This window comes from Diabrotica undecimpunctata, chromosome 8 (genome assembly GCF_040954645.1).
Source record: "Diabrotica undecimpunctata isolate CICGRU chromosome 8, icDiaUnde3, whole genome shotgun sequence".
In the NCBI taxonomy this organism is placed as follows: domain Eukaryota; kingdom Metazoa; phylum Arthropoda; class Insecta; order Coleoptera; family Chrysomelidae; genus Diabrotica; species Diabrotica undecimpunctata.
The window spans coordinates 95,893,271-95,909,838 of record NC_092810.1 but is presented as its reverse complement, the minus strand read 5'-3'; the positions used below and the strand labels follow the sequence as shown (position 1 = coordinate 95,909,838).

Genomic DNA, 16,568 nt, shown 5'->3' with positions numbered 1-16,568 from the left:
TAATTATGGTTACTCGTAAGCTATAACGTAATCATATAAATAAGTAATGTCATCGATAGGTCATTCCATGTTTATATAAGTAACCAATGAATCAAATACACCACAATTTAATACATTATTTAGCCTCTGCGACAAATAAGATGTAGTTTCATAATATACCATAAGGTTTGGATATGCATCCAAAAGAATATATTCATCCATTATACAATATAGCCACCACGTAGCCCAGAATTTAATCCGCTTGATGTTGGTGTATGGGGCGTATTAAAACAACGTGTCTATAAGAATCCCATAAACATTCGCCACCAACTATGGGAAGAAATAAATACTGCAGCAGTTTCTTTAGAAACAATGATGCTATTTAATATGAGACGATCTTTTATGTAACATATTGACAAATGAATTAAAGAAAATGGTGGACATATCGAACACTTACTTTGACAAAAAGTTATGTTATTTAGTTTAACTATTTCCTAATTTGGTTTGTAAACAAAATGTTTTGATTACGACTTTAATTTAACATAAAACGTAAAATGTTTGATGTAAAATCCTATTATTCTGTTTTTGTCCAATCCTATTATTAATTATCCTGCTGATCTATTTATTTTATTTATTATTTCGTTAACTATTAACTTTAGTTAAAGGTACTTTATACCAAAATTTAGATTTATTAATGTTTTTGTCTATTTTTCCTTCGTTGCCTGGAGTAATTGTTTTGTTAGTTACCTAACCTAACAATTGTCAAACTGTTAGGTTTTGAAGTTACTAAGAAGTATACCTTTTTTTGTTAAAATAATGTATCTTTAATATTTTTTGTCACAAATACAGGTAACTCAAAGAGCAAAAAAGTTAAGTGCAAATTTATGCCACATATGTGGCGCCCCTTTATCAGCTACATCAAAGTGTGCATTAAATTATAATTTCTCATATTTAAAAGTACCCAGTTGTAAATTTTTATGCATAAATCTTTACAAACATGAAAGTTATAGCGAAAAAATAGAATTTAAAATTTGCCCTGTAACACCCTGTATATATCTTAATATCAACATTTTATTAAAGCAATTTGGCTTAAATTGTAATATTTTAAAGTTTAGAATTTACAGTTTTCGTTTGTACAATTACTTAAGGACCACCCTGTATATAAGAAAAAAACTTGCTTTGTGTTTCTTAGACATTATTTTTGTGTGTTTTTATTTACTGGCATAGATTTACAGTATAATTCAAAATAGTTAAATTGGACCTTTTAGCCCTACTCTACCCTAATGTAATATGCTAATACACTTTACTATTTTTTATTAAATAGTCGTCCGTATATAAAATTACGACAGAGTATTTAAATCACATAAAAAATCCATACTGTTTAACGGAAATACGTAGCTGGTATATTTTCGAACATATTATTTCAACAATTAGTCACCAACTAAAAATTCCAAGGATTACGCACCTTTGATTTAAATATTCATATATTTTCTTTGAATTTCATTAAATTATCATTAAATTAATATCAAAAAGCAATAACAAATAAATTTTAAATCAAAACAACACAATAATGTTAATGCAATAATGTCGGCCATCCAGGTACCATAAAGCGTATCGCCCCTCTCCAACATACCTTTGCAGCGGTACCACCTAAGCGATAAGCAAATTGCACCTGTAGTTCTCCGAACAATACGAGTTACAATCGCAAATCCACGTAACAAATGACTCACGCAGGTAAAACGAAGTAAAGTCAGATAGTCAGGTCAGCGAATTGTAGACACCTGTTACGTTGTACCTCTTATCCTACTGATAGTTTTTTAATATGTAAGGTGCTAAAGTACTTTTTACATCACTAGTTGCGAACATCACGAGAAAATGCTGTGGAAAATTGTGTTTTTTGTTTCTTTTTGTGCCTCTGCTGCCAATAGCCAAGGATTAACGGTCACAGGTGTTAAGTGCGGTGAAAGAACTTGTAAGTTATTGGAATATTGTTCGGATTTCGATGGAATCTGCGAGCCCTGTGTTGATATTTGCAATAGTTCACATCACAACTTTAATCAGAACTTGTGCGAGAAAAAATGTCAAAGTAAGTACAACTTTATCAAATAATGAAAATATCTTAAACGGTATTTTTTTTAAGAAAAACATGTTTATTTTGAGAGCATTATGTCAAATCAACCACATTCCACTAAAACATTAAGTTTTTGATAATAGTGTAGTTAATACATGAAGCGTTAACCTTGACCAGAATAAATACTCCTTATCTAAAAAACAATATTGGAAAATTTGTCAGTAACATGTACCTATACATTTTTATTTAATTTTTAAAAGCTACTAGTACATCTTCATATAAGGGGACTAACCATTTATTGTGTAAAGCATTTCTTAATAAAACAAAATAGGGGAGAATAGTACACAATAAGACAAAAAATACATTTATTTCTGAATTAGCATTTTTGTATTTGTCTATTTACAAACTGAGTTAATCAGTCATCAATATGATTCTTTGCTTAATATAATTTGAAATAAATATTTCCTCATGAGTGAAGAAACAAAATCTATGATTAGTTTTCTAACCAACTACATCTGGTGTCTCGTTGATTACTATTATTGGTGGTACACAATGAGTATTGTGTACCACCAATTGTGTGTGTAATAAGTGGTATTATTTGAATAGTTTGTTAAAGTAAATACATAGAGTGTGGTTTTTATTATTGAAATACTAAGACTGCCAAACTTTACATCATATTTGAAATACAATGCAAGGCGCTTGTTTTGTTGATCTACATTTTTTGGTTTTGGTAAAATTGATACACCGTCTGACCTTGCTACTACAGCAATGTCTTTAACTAAATAAAAATAAAGTAGCCCTGAAGTTTACCAATTTTTTTTTAAATGACGTTTGTCTATTATCGTCTAATATCTTGAGAACTTAATCAACATAAAATACATTGTTTTCAAATTTCACTAATACACAACTATCAATGGAAATTTTCGTACCAGCTTCAATACCATAATCATCTTCCAACTGTAAATTTTTACATTAATTACCAGAAGAATCATTATAATTGATTAGTTCTTCACTCTCCTCAGATGAAGTACTATACCTTCGATTAATTTTTTCTGTTTTCGTGCTGAGCTGCGTATTTGATTTAAATTTAACTTAATTCGAATATTATTCAGAGGAGTAATTTTTTTGGTTGCTGCTTGTAGTAGTAACTGATTTAAGTCAGATGTGTTAGTCAAAATTTCACTCTTTTCAGTTTTCCTTGTCGTCACACCATTTCTCTTTTTTGCTTTTGGAAATTCTTTAAACTCGTGAGGGGAGATAAACGAACTTGAATTCGCTAATGATACTATTGACTTGGAGTTTTGAGACATTATCGGTTTTGCAGGTGTTCTTGGTGGGAATATTACTTGATTTTCAGATGTCTTCGATGAGGATAATATAACTTGATTGGAAATCACAATAGACATTTATGTCGACTCTGGTCGTAGATTTTACTTGACGAAAATATCTCTATTCAAGGGAAAAATTCCTGTTTTATTAAAACATAACAGCAAATTAGTAGGTGTTAATGCTGATAAAGTATTTCATAACGTCGACAAACAGCTCACTATTAATCCATCCACTTAGATTTGTCAAACTTAGTGTGCCAGGTAGAGCTCCTTGTGTCATATGCTCCTTACAATATTTCCTAGAAAAAACTATGACAAGGGACAGACACCTACCATTCGCACATACATATATGTGGTAATAAGAATTCCTCTTTCACCGCTAGTCCAACTATTCAGCTCTTTTACACCTTTCTCTTCCACTACTTTCTTAAGTTTTTGCACTGTTGTTGTACTAGTCACATCAAGGTTACATATGCTGATATTAGACACAGCTGATGGATAACTAGAATAAATATTAGAGTAAATTTTTGACTAACTTGTTGACATCATGTGAATTAAATTATGTTAATCGTGATAAATTACAACCCTCTGGTAGACGTATACTGACGTTCTCAAGCCCATTTAAAAATAAACGGCACCATTGAAGTCCAGCTATGTTATCCTTGATCCAATTTGCTGAACAATATTGATTTAATCGCCATATCATATGCTACTTTTTGTACTTAAATGGTTGTTAATCCGTAGTTCATTTTGCTACAAGTTTGTAGAAAAACTCAGAAATTTCCTGTTCCTTTGAAAACATACTTTGTACAGCCTAATTGGATTCCATTAGATCATTATCTGGATTAGTAAGTTTTTGTAAATTTTATTTCGTGTTCAACGGCATCAATTCTTAATGATTTTCTGTCCAAAACATTTTGTACGGCACTTGCCATATCATCGAAGCTGAATGTCGCTCGATTCCTTTGTTTTTCTTTGCGTATCATTTTTGCAACAAACATAATACACTTTTATTCTACCTATACAACATATTATTATAGCATACACACTTGATAGTATGGATGCTATATAGCATATACAAATATGTAATGGTTATAATACACAATGGGATAGTCTCATTCTGTACTATCACCTAGTGTCTCATTGTGTACTAAGTAGAATTGGTACACAATGTGTAAAGTATAAGTAGAGTAAAGAAATGAAAATAATCATACCTAAGTTTTAGTTTTAAGACATACTTATTGGAGGTTAGATTAACTTAACTGTGGTATTTCACATATGCATTTGCAAATTGACACAAATCAACAATCAGTTTCGATAATAAGTCAACAAAACTAAATAAAAAGTTACTTCTTAATTTAATTAAACAGTTTTTAACTGTAACTTTCACGTGGTCACGAATGGAATAATGGTATTTTGACTGGCTCTGTAAAATGACATTTCTGTGATAATGTTGGTTGCAGAATTAAATCTTAGCGGTAAATTTGAAAAGTTATTAGATTATCTTATTGTGTACCATGTCCCATTGTGTACTACTCTCCCCTAGTGTGTATTTTAAATTACTTTTAAGGTACAAGTAAACAAAAATACATTATATTTTTACAAAAAAGTTTTAGTTATGGAGAGTACACCACAGAAGATACAATTTGTACAAAAAGATTCTCTCTAGTCTTTTACCATTTCTGTATAACTCTGTGTTGGTTGCTCCTTTTGTTTCTTTCCTATTTTTCCCCGTGTAAAATTATAAATAATTCCTCTTTTTTGAATTCCAAAAAATGTGTCACAATTATCTTACTCTCCATTAACTCAAATCGTTCTTCCGTAGACCACTAGATTTTCCTCTTCCAGATCTCCATATTTCTTTGCTTCTGGATCATAGTACATCTTTTTTATGCGTATAGTAAGGTTGAATTATTGCTGCATATCTTCGGATTTGTTGCTCTAGATTTTACATTTATTGCTACTGTTCTGCTAGCTACCCATCATTTGCCTTTTATATATTTCTCCCTCTTCGTCTCCTCTTTTACTCAAACTTTACCCATAACTGCAAAAAGGCTAATATTTTGGCTTTGGTGTTCACTAGCCTATAAAAAGCTATAGTAAAGCCCATACTTCCTTAGTCCTATTTTAGGCCATTTATTTTTTGAGTTGTGACGTTATTTAACAAAAAAGGCTTTCTAGGAATAATAATTATATGTTTGGATATATTTCACTTTTTTATTTAAATTTTATTACGTGATTTTTTAAAAATGTATATTTGCCACTAAAAAAAATTGTTTGTATAAGTTTTATTTATATAATAAATTGTAAAGACTGTAATTCAATATATGTTGGGCAAACACACTAATACCTACATAGAAGGTTTGTTGCACACAACAACAATAATTTAAAATGTGAGTTTGGAAAGTTTTCTTTGTTAATTTGTTGCTGAATTATTGTAAAAATAGCTTCAAAAGGCAATTTTTTGAGAATTATAATTATCTTTTTTAAAAATTCATAGAAAACTAAATTTCTGTGTTATAGTTTCCTAGTAATAAGGACAATATCACATAAATTCAGCTATACAACTTTCAAGAAGTTTTACTTAGAGTACTCTTTTAGAACAGTTTTGCGAAATTAAAATTATTTATTCCAGAAATCTTTTATCTACGTCATTATGCGTAAACTATTACGTCTCCATAAATTCTGAAAGCACTAAAAATAAGAGAAAGGTCAATTTTAAAATAGGGAAATTTATGTTAAATATTGTAAAATAGGTTTACAAAAGCACAGTGATTTTAAGCTTATAAAATTTAAAATAACTTTGACGCATCAACATCTTATTATAGGAAGTTTGTTTTTTTTATTTGTTCGAAATATTGGCATTTTTACAAAAATTAAAAAAAAAACTGCATGTCCTACGACCCTCACAACATAAGTTAGAAATTATTAATTTATATTTAAATGGGAATAAGCCACAATTAAAGGTTAAAATACGTTTATTGACGTTTCAATTTCCACTTCGGAAATCGTTCTCAAAATACAAACATTAGTAAATTAAACAAAATTTGTTTAATTTACTAATGTTTGTATTTTGAGAACGATTTCCGAAGTGGAAATTGAAACGTCAATAAACGTATTTTAACCTTTAATTGTGGCTTATTCCCATTTAAATATAAATTAATTTAAAATGCCACAAGAAAATAGCTTCAGAACAATATTAAGTTAGAAATTAGTTTGTAGCAGTTTTTCTAATCAACGAAAATTGATATACATTTTTTTTTATTTGTTGTACATCGTTGCATAATTTATAAAAATTGAATTAGTTAATCTGTGAATTGTTTATTTAATCGGGTAATTTATTTAAACAATTTAAAAAAATATTTGTTTTGCAAGGTTTTACTTTTTTCATATAATTATTAGATTATTAATTTTATTTGGGAATCAAATATATAATTATTATGTGTTAACTTTTATTATGCTTATTATTTTTACAATTACTTTTCTTGTCTTAAGACGGTACAAATATATTTTAAATAAACTAATTGTTAAAAACTTATATAATATATATAATTATAAATAAAAATAGTAAAATTAAGTATCTAAATTGTAATATGTTAATTATATATACAGATTAATTCCATAATTTTTATTTATAATTATACATAATAATGTTCATAATAATTGATTTGTGTATAATATATTTGTAATGTTTTTAAGAAAAAGTAATTGTAAAAATAATAACCCTTTCAGGCCTAAGATTTTTTTGTGTGAAAATTATAATTTTTTCTTGGTATAAGTACTCATGTTATATTTAAAGACTAAAGAACATCAAAAAAATATCACGTCATCCCCTCCACAAATACAACTATGCCACGTTAGTGTGTTCTGGGCTAATAGAACATGAACGCACGATCATGTGTTGGTGCAAGAAGCAGTAGTTAATTTTAACAAAACTCAAGTATTAAAGGTGTTATTAACGTTATTATTTATTTATTTATTATTTTCACATTAAGTAAACATTTTAAATGCTAGTTCTTATGATAGTATTTCAAACATGATTTCACTCGCGACAAACACAGATATACATCGTACTTTTCACATCTTATTTTAGTTCTGCTTCGACAGTTTTCAAGCCTGCATGATCTGGGACTATAAATTTGCTCAAACAGCAGAAAATGTTCATATCCGTCGTATCGTCTTGTTTCTGATGGTTGAAGACATGATCTGTATCTTTTATCATTTAGATCTGGATGTACATTCTCAATCTGTAGGTTAGTTTCATCCGTTAAAACACGTTTTTTTCTGGCGCTCCTATCAGACATTCAGCTATTTCAAGTCGAAATTCAAGTAAATCTTTAATATTCTTTTTGAGGATATGAGAAGCAATAGCTTGGGATTTGTAAAGACGCCAAGCATTCACGACCGATAAATAATCTATAAAATAAAGTATTACCTTTAAAGTTCATGTCTTTGTTTTTATATATGTACGGTAATATTCCCTTTATTGATCAAGCACATCTACGCCTCCCATATGTTGATTATAGTTTTAATGAGTTTTGGTATAGTAATATCAACGTATTGTTTATGTTTTTTATCCCATCGTTTCACTTTAACTTTTTCGTCAGCTGACGTGCAGTTGGATGCTAGCAATACTGGTTTGTTGTTCATCCATTTAACGATGACCATATCAATACAGAGAAACTGTTGTGATTCACCCCAATTCATCTAGCGGTCTTTCTTAAAAGGTATACGTTTTCGTTAAGCCATTCTGTTAAATATTAGCGTTCTAGAACCATGCATTCCCAATGCTGACAGGTGTTCCAACAACGGAATTGAAGTAAAATAAATAGATACAACTTCCCGGAGGAATTGATTTGGATAGATCCAGTATGACAGCAGCTCCTACTCCAAGCGATTTATCAGGAAAATGTGTTCCTACTCTTTGCTAGAGTTCAAAATCTATCATAATGCCGTCACTGGTTGTTGCTACAAACATTTTTAACCCCTGTGGACGCGCTTTACTTTTTCAAAATTTTTGGGCATCTTCCGCAGAAAGGTGTTATCTGTTCATCGATTGAATAACATGGTGGAACTCTTAACAGTTTATCATAAGCTCTCTTCACTCTGGTTATAATCGGCTGTACCTTCCAGAGGATATTGGTATCACCTTCTTCAACCGTGTCTCTTTCAATTACATGAAACGCTGTATGAAAAGTTTTAAAACGCTCGCGTGTAATGTTTTGTTATCATCTCAAGTTGCATTTCTTGTCTCAAATACATATGTAATCTGGAATATGGGATACATCCCATTATCAAATGAGCACCAACGAAAATCTTTAATTCTCTCATATTAGTATTGAGAAGATAGCCCGTTTTACGCATGTAATAATTGTTTTGTGCAAATAACTGCGTCCTCAAAAAAATCATTTAGGTAGTCCTTAAAATATTCCATCGGCTTTCGTATGGGTTGCAGGTCTTAATTAAGAAAATTATGACATTTTTGTTAAAATACGCCTTGTTTTAATATTTTTAAAGGCTTTTTTTCCTTTTTGTTGAGGAATGTTGCTAGTAGAAGCAGCTTCATTCAACAGATTATTATCTTTAGTATTGGGCATTCGATCATACTCAGAATCAGGCACAGCCCATTCATTAGTAAGGGGCACATCCGGAAACAGAATGACATCCCAATACAAAAACAATTCAATAAATTCAATTCAATAAAATCAATTCAACAAAACAATATATATTTTTTTAGCCCAAATGTCACGATCGTGAGGTAGCCAAATCAGACACCAATATTTTCAGGAAACAATCGTATACCGATTAAAATCTGGTATCTGCATTATAGTTGATCATTAGTAAATAAAACAAATGTAATAGTTTTAATTATTTAGAATAAGAAGAGTAAAAAATTTTTACTTACGTTTACCGAGTCCTTGGTCAAAATACACAGCCATATTTGTCGTCACCTAGGTATGGCGACATAATAAAATTAGTTACGACACGAGGAACACTGATTTTTGTTGAATAAATCAGGAGATATAGCGATTTTTATAAATTTTTTAAATAAAAGCTTGGCTATTGCCTACTAGATCGAGGCCAAACAAGTCACCTGTTATTTTTGAAAAACATAACCCACTTTACAACTTTTTGTAAAAAAGTATTAGAATCAATTGTGGCTTAATGCTATATTAAAAGGTTAAAAAGTATTTAACCACAAACATGCAAAAAGAAAACTGTTTCAGAACATTTCTATTTTTATACCTTCCAAATTAGTAGTCTCTATTTCATTAAAACCTGTTTTGTCTATATCTGTTTTTGTCTCTAAATACTATTCCCGTTCTTTTTTTTTAGAAGATAATTATACTAGTCTTCCACTGTTCCATTTTTATGGGATTTAAGTTACTTCATTCACTTGTATTTCTTTTAACACTATCTATAGCTGCCGAGCTTTTTTAGACCTAGATCATCCTACCATTGAGCTAATTTCCGCATATTTAATCTCACATATTTTGTTGTTTTACACTTCATCTTACAATTATATCTCTGTTTTAGTTAACTTTGTTGACTTATCAGTTAATACAATGAATTGCTTTTAGGTACATATTACAATTACCCAATTTTAATATAATATTCTCCATATAGCAGAAAGGTACTATAAGACTCCTAGTCTTTAAACATCTGACAACACAAAATATAAAGTTGTTGTTATCACTTTAAAATTGTTTACATTTAATTTTATATAGTTTCAAATTCCGCGAAGACAAACAAAGTGGGTTAATCATTTTCAACAACTCAAAACAGCTGATTACGTGCCTATATAATTTTCGCTACGCTTCTAGTAAATGTTACGATACATGGTTATTAGCTATTGTTATTTAATCTCAAACAAACCGTAATCTTTGGAATGTTAAAACAAGCAACTGTTAGACGAGCATTGTTCTTATTTGTTTAATTGGATTATTATATAGATTAACTGTAATAGAAATTTGCCCACAGTTAATAGTCCGACATATATATATCCATTAACTTTTAATTGGAAACAAACTGATACATATTAGGAAAAAATTAAATCTGGTTAAGATTTCACAGGAATACCGAAGCATCAAAATTAGAAACTAAAATTTGACCTTAACGAAATTTCAGTCCTATTTTTTTGTATTTCTGCTTTTTAAATTATAGTTTTGTCCCATGGATTTTTATTGCCGTTTTATAAAAAGCGAATTCCACTTATTTCGATATATTATTATATATAAAGTTATTCCGTCAATTCTGCTAAACAATATTTTCACAACGATATAATGAAAATATCAGAAAGGAAAACGGAGAACTGTTGACGGACATATGCAGCATAAACGAAGTACGTATTATTAATACATTTTTCTCTTAAAAAGAAAAATACTAATACACTTTTGAAACACTAGAGGACATAGATCTTTCTTCTTCTTAGGGTGCCTGTCCGTTCCGAACGTTGGCGATCATTCTGGCTATGATGACTTTGTTGGTTGCTATACGAAATAGCTGTGTTAAGGTCTTTCTATACCATGCTCTCAGGTTAGCAAGCCAGGATATTCTTCTTCGTCCTGGAGACTTTTTTCCTTAAATTTTACCTTGCAAAATGCATTGGAGTAGCTAGTATCTGCCTTGATTTTTCATTATATGTCCCAAGTACTGCAGCTTACGGATCTTTACGATTTTGACCAAATCCGCGATTGTGTTTATCCTCCGCAGTACTTCTTCATTGGTGACTTTGTCTGTCCATGGTATCTTCAGGACCCTTTTGTATGACCGTAGATTAAAAGCCAGAAGTTTTGATTGAGTTTCCGCCTTCAATGTCCACGTTTCTACGTCGTACAGAAGCACTGAGTACACGTAATATTTAAGGAGCCTTATTTTTGTTTCTAGGGTGAGATCGTGGCTCTTGAACGTAGAGCTCATAGTCAAAAATGCACTTTTAGCCTTTCCGATGCGACATTTAATCTCTTGGGTATTGTCCCACTACTCATTGATTATAGTTCCCAAGTAGTTCTACCGTAAGACACGTTAAATTCTCAAATGATTCATACACAGATTTGCTCCAGGTTTGTTTTCCTTGCTGATTATCATTAGCTTGGTTTTGCTGGTGTTTCCAGTCCATATATTCTACTTTTGTCCGTTATTTTGTTCATTAAGTATTTTGCAGCCCTTCTATGGTATTAGAAAATACTATTGTATTATCTACGTGCCGCAGGTTATTGAGCTTGACTCTATTTATTGAGATGCCTTCATCAATATCTTTTAGAACCTCTTCAAAAATGTGCTCCAAGTACAGATTAAATATCAGTGGGGAAATATGGCACCCCTGTCCCATTCCCCTTAAGATATTGACCTGATCTGTATATACTCCATCTATTCGGAGAACAGCTGATTAATTCCAATTCCGGTTAGCTATTATTTTTAGGTCTCTTCCGTCATTCCTTGTCCTCTTCAGCACATAGGTCTTTGATAGACTATATTCTGTCGAATAGAGAGTTACACCCCTGTCTAATCTTGAAGGTAAGAGCACCTATTCCAAAAAAGACTAACAGAAAAAAAGTAAAAACACATATATCACAAAAAGTGATGGAGTCGGAGAAATCTGTAAAAAAATCTGTCGAGGAAGTGCTTGGTGAAAGAAATATAAATAAAAATAAATCGTTCTTAAAGCAAAGAACTTCATGATTTTGTACAGAAGTTGAGGAAAAATGTAAAGAAAAAGGCATAAGCTTTTCGAAAGAAATAAAACATGATTTTTATGGTCTGCAAAAGAAAATATGGCGCTTTATAAGAGATCAAAGAACGAAGTTAAAAGAACTAAAACAATCAAGACATACAGAAAAGGATAAAAGTATGCAGAGGAAGAAGAAACGACGCTTGAACCGGAAAGCCCAAAAAGTACTACAATTAAAAAACTATAAAGGGAAATAAAGGGAGTTTGTAAAATACTCAAAAAGCTGAAGAACAAAAAAGCAGCAGGTAAGGACGGAATACCAACAGAATTATTGAAATATTGTGGAGCAGCAAGGACAAAAAAATTAACAACATTAATTAATAAAATTATAAAACACAATAAAATACCGGAAAAATATATAACAAGCGAACTAACTGTACTATTCAAAATAGGAGAAAAAAAAACAGCAGAAAACTACACAGGTATCTTCTTCTTCCTCTTCTTGTGCACTACTCGATTATCGTGCGTTTGCTATTAAATTGGCTATACTAATGTTGTTGATTATTGACGAAAGCTCGGAAAAGGGATGCAGAGGATATGTTAAGCGTTCTACATGTTACAGAAGTATAAACTTGTTAAATACTACCCCAGAACTTACAACTAAAATTTAAAAAAAAACCAATGAATCAGAGGATGTTTAGCAGATGTACAACAAAGTTTTCATACTGGAAAGTACTCGGTGCTTGGTTCTCAACCATAATTTTTGGTTGAGACCCCCTCTGGAGGGTGACTGGCAAGACCAAAACACTCCATTGCTTCTTTAACATCTATTGTCCAACTTCTGGTTGCTCGACCTCGTTTCCTTTTTTCTGCTGGGAAATAAATCAATATTTTTTTGGACATCTAGTCTCATTCATTTATTCTAAATTGTCATTCAGTCCATTACCTAGTAGAAATGGTCATATATACATTCATAATTCTTAAAATGTCGTCATTTTTGACATGGGGTAGCCTTAAAATCTTGGCGCTTCGTGTCCAGTACTCAATTTCTTGAGATCTGTCCATAACTTTCTTTCCAACTTCTAATAGTTCTGACATATATATATATATATATATATATATATATATATATATATATATATATATATATATATATATATATATATATATATATATATATATATATATATATATATATTATTGTGATATTTAAAGTCTTGGTGCGCCAAGCAATAATTAGCTAATTAATTTTTTTGATTAATTAAAATTATTTGAATGATATGATTATGATTCTATCACAATTTTTAATTCTTTTATCTCAGGGTTAAATTCGTGCTTCAATATCTATGCTATTACATGTGAAAGGTAAGGTCCAGAGAATACCGGAATAATAAAAAACACATATGCTCTAACACTATATATTGAAATAAAATTAATGAAATAATTCACACTCAAAAGTTTTCAATAAACAAATCTCATATAAGGATTCTCAAAATTTTCTTCTCCGTACATGAACAATCAAAATTTATGGTACAAACAATATTAATTGAAATCTCAAAATTCCGAACTATTCTAACTCTCCTAATCAAAATATTTATATCCTTTCTAAATTAAGTGTAAAAATTGTGTTATCAATAAAAGAAAAAACTGCAGAAAACAAAAAATCTCTCTCTGATGATGAGTGGTCCAAATCCTTGTTCCTTATAGACTGTATTATCTCCTCTCAACCGCTCCCTATGTAATCAGCAATCTTACACAGATTGTTGCAAGTATATCGTCCTTAATGATCTCCTTCAAAAGCACAAATCATTCAAATTATGATAGCCTTTTCTCCTCTCGATAAACTGAATCTCTCGTTGGCCCGAGTGAAAAATGACTCTTGGAATATCTTCTCTTTACGATAAACTGAATCTCTCGTTGGCCTGAACAGTGACTCTTGGAATATAAGTAGAGAAATATGACTTACAATATTTTGCTGCTTCAGCTCCTGTCAGATACACTAACTCCACCAAAACTCACTAACATTCCACACTACTGCTTGCTACATTTCAGGAACCGCCAGAGAACAATCCCTGTTCCTCTTCCAGACTTGGAAACCAACTGACTATATTTTCTCTCTCCTCAATCTAGCTAAACTTTCCTTATCCCACCTTTTTCAATCTCCGCCAATCAAAACTCGTCACAATTCCCCATTTTTTCATTTCGATAACAAACAAATTTTTTACCTATAATTATAAAATTTCCTAAAACTTATTTACAAATATTATTTTCTATAATTCTTAAAACTAACAAAAACCTCTTTCTAAAATATCTTCTATTGTCTTTAATCACTGCACTAATGTATTTGTAAAAACCCGTTTCAATTTGTCTTTTGTTTCACTTAAACTTATGCGGGTCAACTGAAGTATTACAAAGAAATAATTTATGTAAAGCTTACTTTTTGTTTAGTACAGATAATCCAAGAATTTAATAACTTTCCTTCTTAGAAATGTTTGTTGGTTATACTTTCTGAATTATTTTAATTTTTTTGTTGAACTTTGAAATATTTTAAACAAACCAATATTTTCTTGATTTTACATATCATAACAAATCCCCGCCATTTGATCTGCCGAAAACTCTTTGTTAAATTTTAAAATGACAAAAGTTTTCTAGGATCAAATTATTTCACTATGTTATTAAAATCTACTTATGATACTGACAAATGTCGTGAATGTTAAAATACCCCGTATATTGCCTGTCTTTATACGGGATTGGATATATTTTCGTTTTAAATTTTTCCAAGTATTTTCCCTTAAAAGAAAGTTCATAATTTTTAACCACTTGATTTACTTTATTAACAAAATCTCCATGGTTTCCTAAAATCTTCTCTATTTCCTTCTCCATGTTTTTTCCACAATTTATTTTTCTTTCATCCACCTTTTGTTCACATGTGTTCACTGTCCATAATACTTCTTCACAAAATTCTGGATTCTCGTCCATCAGTGCCATTTTTTCTTCTGTTTTCTTTTTATCCTCTAATTCCCTTTGGTATTCCGAGCACCATGTTTCTATTCCTTTCACTTCTCTGATGATACCTTCTTTTTCTTCCTGCTTCCATTCTGTTTTATCGTCGGTTGCCAACAATTCTTCTGTACCTTCTATTTCCTGTTTTTCTCTGGTCTCCATCTTATTTTCCTGCTTTCTTTTCGAACTCTTCTTCTTTTTCTTCCTTCTCTTTTTCTTTTCTGTTAGATCTTGTTCTTGTACTTTCGGTTTATCCTCTACAGTCATATCGATTTCTTTGCGTTTTTCCTGTGCATTGATCCTTCCAGAATTTGTTTTCCTATCTGTTTGCTTTTCTTCTCCTGTGTTGTCTGGTTCTGCTCTGATTTCCAGTTTATTTTCCGAAAAATTTATGGTGATATCTTTTTTCCTCAATTCATCAATTCCCGCTATCATATCATGATTTAAATCTTCAATCACCACACATTTCATAATATCGAATTTGTTTCCCACTCTTATCTGTACTCCCAAGCCTTCGTTTACTGTCGTCAAATTTTTATTGTTTGCACCCACTAAATCAACCCTAGGAATCTTATACACAAATCTGTCCAAATTTAATTCTTTTACTAGTTTTTTATTGATTAACGATATCTCCGATCCAGAATCAATCACAATTTTAATCGCTTTATGTTTTATAAATGCATCTAAAAATATTAGATTAGAATTAGAAGTTTGTCTGTCGTTTCCTATTGCTACATGATTCATCTCCCTTCTATTTTGTTGTTGGAAGCTCTGGTTATTTCTATCGTCCCTTTGTTCGTTCGTATTCCTATTCGGAGGATTTTGTGCATCTCTATTCCTGTTGTGATTTTCATTTGTTCTATTTTGTGTATCATTCCGGTTATCGTAATTTTGTTGTCTATTGTAATTATTGTAATTTCTCGGCCTATATTCGTTTGTTGATCTGGGATGTCGGTTTCTCTGGTCATAATTTGATGAATACCTTCTTTCCGGTCCATTATATTGGTCATGTTGTCTTCTATTTCTCATTTCTTTTCTTTTCGCTTCTTTTAATTGAAGGAATTGGCACAAACTATCAATATCTTGATAGTTTCTCAAAATCACGTGATCTTCCAACGTTTCCTCAAAATGTCTGCTGATCATTTCTACCAGCTGTTCGGTAGAATATTTGTATTCTAGATATTTTGAATTGTTATATATCTGCAAAGCATATCTTTCTTCAGATATTCCCATTTTTTCGTGATATTTTCCATTCTGTAGCTCTTGGTTGATTTCTCTCTGTTTATTTTTCCCCCAGAAATAGTTGAGAAATTTATTTTCAAAATCTGTCCAATTTTCAAACTCATCTTCCTTGCTTTCATACCATAACGCTGCTCCTTCTTTCAAATGGTTTCTAATTGTTTCTTTGCAATCGTCAAAATATCTAATATGTTGTAATTTGGTTTTCAAATTTTTAACAAACGGTACTGGGTGTGTTTTCCGAATATCCCCGCCAAATTGTATTTTCGCCTCGCTT

General features: G+C 30.7%; 1 protein-coding gene across 1 annotated transcript in view; it reads left to right on the top strand.

Annotated features, from left to right (window-relative positions):
• The first annotated feature begins 1,228 nt into the window (after positions 1–1,228).
• grnd (grindelwald) overlaps positions 1,229–16,568 on the top strand; it is a 132,957-nt gene continuing 117,617 nt past the window's right edge. The window contains exon 1 of the mRNA XM_072540641.1: positions 1,229–2,065. Coding sequence (XP_072396742.1) covers positions 1,855–2,065 — 211 coding nt within the window. The 5' untranslated portion in view covers positions 1,229–1,854. The remainder of the gene's footprint in view (positions 2,066–16,568) is intronic.